The 7404-nt window shown below is 42.1% G+C and overlaps 1 protein-coding gene across 12 annotated transcripts in view; it reads right to left on the reverse strand.

The window, feature by feature from the left end:
- The window catches only part of kif1ab (kinesin family member 1Ab), a 52482-nt gene that overhangs the window by 23752 nt on the left and 21326 nt on the right, over positions 1-7404 (reverse strand). For 7 of the 12 annotated variants that reach the window (XM_083547732.1, XM_083547731.1, XM_083547730.1 and 4 more), the window contains 10 exons: positions 6857-6936; positions 6547-6622; positions 6381-6460; positions 6107-6297; positions 5811-5991; positions 5616-5688; positions 5444-5537; positions 4046-4194; positions 3234-3412; positions 1889-2026 (listed from right to left, as the gene is read on the reverse strand). In XM_083547732.1, the coding sequence (XP_083403858.1) occupies positions 1889-2026; positions 3234-3412; positions 4046-4194; positions 5444-5537; positions 5616-5688; positions 5811-5991; positions 6107-6297; positions 6381-6460; positions 6547-6622; positions 6857-6936 (1241 nt within the window). Of the gene's footprint in view, positions 1-235; positions 485-1888; positions 2027-3233; positions 3413-4045; positions 4195-5443; positions 5538-5615; positions 5689-5810; positions 5992-6106; positions 6298-6380; positions 6461-6546; positions 6623-6856; positions 6937-7404 lie in introns of all 12 variants that reach the window. The other 5 variants (XM_083547736.1, XM_083547735.1, XM_083547734.1 and 2 more) reach the window with 1 other exon arrangement.

The following is a 7404-nucleotide window of genomic DNA, read 5'->3' on the forward strand; positions in this document are numbered from 1 at the left end:
TTTGTTTCTCCGGTGAGATTCATATCTGAATAAGTAGGAAAGCAGAAGGTTCCTGCTTGGTGCTGATACACACCTCTAGTGTCACCCATAGGTCAGAAAGATCTGCTGTGTGTGTGTGTGTGTGTGTGTGTGTGTGTGTGTGTGTGTGTGTGTGTGTGTGTGTGTGTGTGTGTGTGTGTGTGTGTGTGAAAGAGCTGGTTTCCTCTAACAGCGAAGCTCCTGAAGCCTCACCAACCTTCCCACTAAACAGAACAGAGGCCAGCGGTCGTAAAAGGGGTCCTGGCCTCGGCACTGTCGACCCTCTTCCACATTCATCTCATCGTCCAGGTCCTCCAACTCCTCCAACTCCTCCAACTCCTCCTCCTCCTTCCCATACTGCCGCTCGTCTGCGAGCTCGGTTACGTCCGAGTCGGGTTCGGAGAGGGTGGGGGAGGGGGAGGGGTCTCTCATGCGTTTGCTCATGCACGTGTTCAGAATGGGAGTGCTGGTGCAGCCGGAGATATGGGAACTGGGTTAGTACACGCCTTCTCATCAACACACACACACACACACACACATACACACACACACACACACACACACACACACACACACACACACACACACACACACACACAACCTTGCACATTTTCACTTAGACCCTGGTGTCATTTCTTGGTGTGTCCCATCCAGCATACATTTTTGGTTCCAATAGAAGCTCTAGTAATATCTACACCTTCTTAAGTTTATGGACACCTGACTACAGAATGAACTTTCTGAACATCCCATTCCAGATTTAGTCCCCATTTGTTGTTATAATAACCTCCACTCTTCTGAGAAGATGTTCCACTAAAAATGTTCTACTATAGATGTTCCAGTATAGATGTTCCACTAGAGGTGATCCACTAAAGGTGTTCTATTAGAGATGTTCCACTATAGGTGTTCCACTAGAGGTGTTTTACTAGAGATGTTCCACTAGAGGTGATCCATTAGAGGTGTTCCATTTGAGGTGTTTTACTAAAGGTTTTCCACTAGAGGGGATTTACTGGAGATGTTCCACTTGTGCTGTTCTACTAGATGTGTTCCACTAAAGATGTCCACTAGAGATGTTTACTGAATGGATTCTAGCAGAGGTGTTTCACTACAGGTGCTCTACAGGTGTTCATATTCATCATGTTTAATAGTTTTGGAGTTCTATAGTAGGAGATCTTCCACTCCAACCCATGTAAAGCAGATCTTCATGGAGCTGGCTTTGTGCACAGGAGCATTGTCGCGTCCAGAGATGTACAATTGTGTCCAAATACTTTTGACTGTATCGTGTGCTGGCTTATTTAATTACACACACATACTGTATATTCACACACTCTCAGAAACTAACATCACACACTCACATCACACTGTGCCACGTTCGCAGGCTGATCGTTAGGTACCGTCAGTGCCAAAAACATCATCTGTTTTCTTCTGCAGTCTCACAATAGGTCGAAAAGGTGATCAAAAAGAGGAGGGTGATCAAACAGTGATAAGAAACGGTGAACAGAAAGTGGAAGGAATCTCCGGTATCAGATGCCAGACATCTTATGGGACATTTTAATGGTCACTGTTCAATTAAATGTAACAATAAGTGGTTAAAAACTATTTGTCAGACATGCAATTGTTACCATCAATACATCTGTTATTATTCTCCTGCACACAGAAATGTTCTTGGCACAGACGGAACCTTTGATTGGTTCCTGGTTTTTATAAAATCTGGACTTCTCCTCGTAAAAACACAAATCGATTCATTCCGGGCTTTTTGTGTGCTTTAGGATGAAAGCAGAAGCACAGAGACTGCATCCCAAAGCAGTGAGAAGCACCACACACACACACACACACACACACACACACACACACACACACGAACAGTACTGACCTCCCAACCAGGCGGAACCAGGGAAAGCGGTCGTAGAAGGGGTCACCGCCGGTCAGGGCGTGGTCACAGTCTTCCACGGCACTGCTGGGGATATCAGCTGCTCGATCGTACATCTCCCTCATCAGGTCCAACCTCTGGCTGTAAATACACACTTACTTCAGACCCGTGTCCTGCACTGCAGTAAACAAGGCTGCATTACTATTGCATTACTGCTCTATCACTGCTGCACTACTGCTCCATTACTGCTGCATTACTGCTCTATAACCACTGCATTACTGCTTCATTACTGCTCTATAACCACTGCATTACTGCTCCATTACTGCTGCATTACTGATCTATTGCTACTGCATTACTGCTCTATAACCGCTGCTTTACTGCTCCATTAATGCTGCATTACTGATCTATTGCTACTGCATCACTGCTCTATAACTGCTGCATTACTGCTCCATTACTGCTGCATTACTGATCTATTGCTACTGCATCACTGCTCTATAACTGCTGCATTATTGCTTCATTACTGCTGCATTACTGCTCCATTACTTCTCTATCACTGCTACATCACTGCTCTGTTACTTCTCTATCACTGCTGCATTACTGCTCCATTACTGCTCCATTATTGCTCAGTTACTGCTCTGTCACTGCTGCACTACTGCTCTTAACTGCTGTATTACTGCTCTAGCACTGCTACATTACTGCTCAGTTACTGCTCTATCACTGCTGCACTACTGCTCTTAACTGCTGCATTACTGCTACAATTCTGCTCTGTCACTGCTGCATTACTGCTCCATCACTGCTGCATTTCTGTTCTATTGCTGCTGCAATACTGCTCTGTTATTACTCTATCACTGCTCTATTGTTGCTGCTTTACTGTTTTTTACTGCTCCTTTACTGCTCTATTACTTTTCCATTACTGCTTTATCACTGCTGCATTACTGCTTTATCACTGCTGCATTACTGCTTTATAATCCTGCTTTTAAATAATATATTTAAAAAAATAGGGACTATATTGTATTGTATTTATGTATTGTATAGATAAATTAGATAAACAATTAAAACACAATTTAATCATATATTATTTCATACATATTATATAATTATTCAATATGATATTTAATTCTTTTAAATTAACCTTATAAATCATTTAAAAATAATGTTTAATTTTGTACAAAATAATAGTTTCATACAAATTACATCTACGAGTATATTTATGATAAAATGATAAAAAAAAATTAATAAATTGCCATTGGCTATGATTAGCAGCATTAGCATTATGGCATTAGCATTACAGTCCTGCTATATTCACTACTAAACCCACATCTCAGATATACAGCACAAAATTCTATACCGTAATTTTTCTAAGGTCCAGTAATGAGTGGCTCCGTTCTTCTGATCCTGAACCTCCACGGCTACGATGGTGCGAGGGAACGGCCTCTTCTCGCGGTCTTTAGCGACACTGGGAGGCAGGAGATCGGGAGGAAGTGGAGAGTAAAGCGTGTCGGTCAATAAAACAAACTGGAACTGAACCTGAAAAAACAAAAATCAGCAAACAGCAATAAGGTCAAGAAGAACAGGAACGGCTCTGAGGTCAAAAGTATGTCAAAAGTTGGATTTTTTTCCCCTTCACTTGAACTTGGACACTCAAAACTGTTCCAACATGACAATGCCCTTGTGCGCAAAGCCAGCTTCATGAAGATCTGCTTTACATGGTTTGGAGTGGAAGATCTCCTGCTATAGAGCTAAAACCTAACACCCTTGTGGTTGAAGGAATCTCAGAACTTAACAAAATCGAGTGGAACATCTTCCCAGAAGAGGGGGTTTATTATAAGAGGACATGGGGACTAAATAATGAATAGGGCGCAGTCTTATGATCAGGTGTCCACAAACCTTTGGCCATATAATGCATATCGTTTAATAAAAACATTCCATAATAATTTTAAATGTCAATATAAATAAATATATTAATGATTTCTTGCTCGCCAATGAAGAGAAATATTCAGTACATGTGTTAGTAAGAAAAGACTCAGGAATGTTCTGAAGGCAAAACTACTGTGGAATATTTTCCTATAGCAGCTTTTTACATTACACACAATGATAATAGATCGATAAGATAACAGTTGGTCATCATCTGAAGCTGTTAGCATTGTGATCTTCTCCTACCTTCTTCTTGAGCTCGACGCTGATGGCGTTGGCCTCTTTGAGGAAAATGGCGTTGCCCCACAGCAGGTCCCGCAGCGAGGTGAACTGATAAAAGCGCCATTTCCGGAAACCCCAGAGTGCCAGCTCGGTTTCCCGTTCAGTCCATGGCACTGCAGGATACGGAAACATGTGACGCTTTAAAGCCGTGACTGTGTTTATACAAGTTATGTAAATGGTTTTTTGGTGTTTTTGGTCAAAACAAATGCACCTAAATTCAGGTGGTATCAAAAGGGTTCGAGACTCTCTGTTTACAAGTACTTTATTTATCTACTTTTTCACCATCATCCCCGTGCACAGCAATACAGCACTCCCAGCGTTCCTGCCACTTCTGGAACATATTCTAAAAGTCTTCTTTTCAAAGCGTGTCAAGCACCTTCTGCTATTCAGGCCAGGTCATAAAACAGCGTGTCAAAAAACAAAGAGCTGATCTCATCTTCGTGAAGACGGTGAAGTCCGCAGGAGCTAAATCTGGCGAGTAGGGTGGGTGAGATCGTGTGGATTGTTCTACGATGATCATCATGCACGAGTTGGTGAACGGTTTTCGACATTTTCAGGGTTTGAGCTCGTCAAAGGTCTTCTCGATCTCTCATCATCTTCCGTTGATGTTCCTCCGCTCTTGAAGCGCCGCAAACGCTTTGTTACAGCGTCACCTAATGTCAAACGTATGTCACGTCAAACGTCTCTGTTACAGATTTGCCCAGTTTCGCCCACAATTATTGACTTGTTTCACAGTCAAATTATTTTTTTCGCATATCCCAGCAATGTTAGAAAGCTGGTGTTAGAAGTCCAGGGTCAGTGATCTAAGAACTAAGGGCCTTGCTCAGGGGCCCCAAGAGTGGCAGCTTGTCAATACTGGGATTTAAGTGATGGAAATGGATAATGCCTGGTCCTACATTCCTCTGCCCGAACTGAGACCCAGGGCTGCTTATTCTCGGACTCTACTTTCTGAATCTCCTGCCTCGCTCTGATCACCGGTGTTTGTTATTTCGTACCAGGTTGTTTCCTGGACACGGTTTGGATAATTGGACTGTATTTTGGGTTGGTGTTTGTTTCTACTCTGCTTGCTGTGGTTGCCAGATCTGAATTTATAACTTGCTTTTTCAGACTCTGTTTTTTTGTCTTATGTTCTCTTTACACCGGGGCTTGGATTTGCGTCTCCTTTCTTAGATTCTGACTTTGCTGAGCTTAAACTATTGACTGTAAACCCTGTCTTCATTTATTAATTGACTAAAGACTAACTCATAAAAAACAGATTAATAAATAACATATTCCTGTCGTATCCTGCATTTGGGTCCTACGAGTCGGCTCACTGACACTGGTATTCAGTGTGTGTTTAATGCGAATATGAACTTTCCTCACCTTCTTCTTCCAGTTCCTCTTCCTCCTCTGTAGTTTCAGGGTAATACCGGGAGTCAACCTGCCTCTGCAGAGCCTCTAACTTACTTTCATAATCCTAAAAGTTGAATTAATTGTTAAAACAAAATTCCCTCATTCCTTTATTCCTTTTTTCAAACTTGCTAGTATTGCTTACCAGTCTCTGCTGCTCGAGAAGGTTGCTTGCCTCTTCTCGTTCTCTGCGGTACTGATCCTCAAGCTCCTGCAGTCTGAAGATAACACACCGAACATAAGGGATAACCATTGAACCAGGCCTGGTCCATCAAGAACATGCACAGCTCTAAAATGGCTTGCTTTATTATGGTGTGCATTATTGTTGGGGCTGGCGTACCTCTGCTCCATCTCCTGCTTCATATCTATACCCTGTTTCTCCAAAAGTTCCCGTTGAGCGAAGGCCCAGTCCACGGGCTCCATGGGGGTCTCGGCGCATGGCGTCCTTTCTCGTTCCTGCCTTGCCTGCTCTGGGTCATTAAATCGAAACACGTGGCTCTTTCCCATAATGATGCGGTTTCCTGAGAGGAACATCACATACAGCTAAAGGTCACCAATTGAAGATGCAGATGATACAGGTTACAGATGATACAAGTTCCAGAAGAAGATAAGGGAAATTTATCCAGTAGAATTTACCTGATCGGAGAACCGTAGGCTCAGTCACTTTCTTGCCATTGACATAGGTCTCAGTGTCCTCACACGGCTCCAGCACCACCACTCCTTCTCCTGAAGGTCCAGGGCTGCTTGTAAAGATGCAGTGCTCTTCTTTAATGAAATGTCCGCTCAGGACAATGTCTTGCCTACAGCTTGCATCCTCACGGCCCACCCTGGGAAAAAACAAGTCAGTGGTGAATAGAGAGGTGGATTTTTCACGATCATACTATATACCATACCATATCTCAGATCTTACTTGGTGATTCCATCTTTGATGTAATACAGCAAGCATTCAGACATCAGTGGGTCTTCGTTCAGATTGACCAGGTGAGGTGTCTGTAATTTGACATCAAGTTCAAAGTTTAATTCTCATGTATCCATCAGTTATATCAGGAATTATGAGATCTAATATTTTCTATGACCTTTTTGGGTGAAAACACTCCAACAGTGCCTCCATCTTCCCTCATGGCGACGCCCATTTCAGCCAGAAGAGCCTCCCTATGGAAGAAAGTTCAACAGTAATCCAAACAGTAATCCGAGTTCAGAGCTTGTGACAGCATGTATATGGTACAGTTTGTTTACAAGAAATGATGCATCCATTTCCAAATAAATAAAGAACCTGCTGTAATGTAAAGAGTCCTACTGGTTTAACTGGTGATTCTACAGCAGTCTGTTGGAATTCTAAAGGGGTTCTACAGGGCAAATCTGAAGGGTGTATCATTTGTGTCTGACCTCTCCATCCTAATGGCCTCCGTGCGTCGCAGTTTCTCCTCCCATGTCTCATTAAGTTCTGCAATGATCTTCTCTGTTTCCTAAAATCAGCACAATAAATCACATAATCACAGATTAATGTCTTAAAGACTTACAGTCTGGAAAAATCTGGAATGTAGCAACCAATTTCTTTTTTATTTAGGCTGCAATCCCCCTCCATTCATTTATCTAAACACCCATCTATACTTTCATCCATCCCTTAATCTGGTCATTAATTTATTAATGTTACTATCTGTCCATCTTTTTTACAGTAACTCACAAATTCAACAAACCAACCTCTCACCTATTCATCCATCCTTCATCTAACCATCCATCCATCCATCCATCCATCCATCCATCCATTTATACATAAATCAAGCCATGTATTTATTTATATAACATCCATCCATCTACTAATTCATCTAACCATCCATTTATCCACTATTACATTCATCCATCCATCCTTCATCCCTCATCTATTCATTCATATAACTATACATTCATCAATTTTTTTAGTCTGGCAATTAACT

Source organism: Silurus aristotelis (genome assembly GCF_946808225.1).
Source record: "Silurus aristotelis genome assembly, chromosome: 8".
Taxonomy (NCBI): domain Eukaryota; kingdom Metazoa; phylum Chordata; class Actinopteri; order Siluriformes; family Siluridae; genus Silurus; species Silurus aristotelis.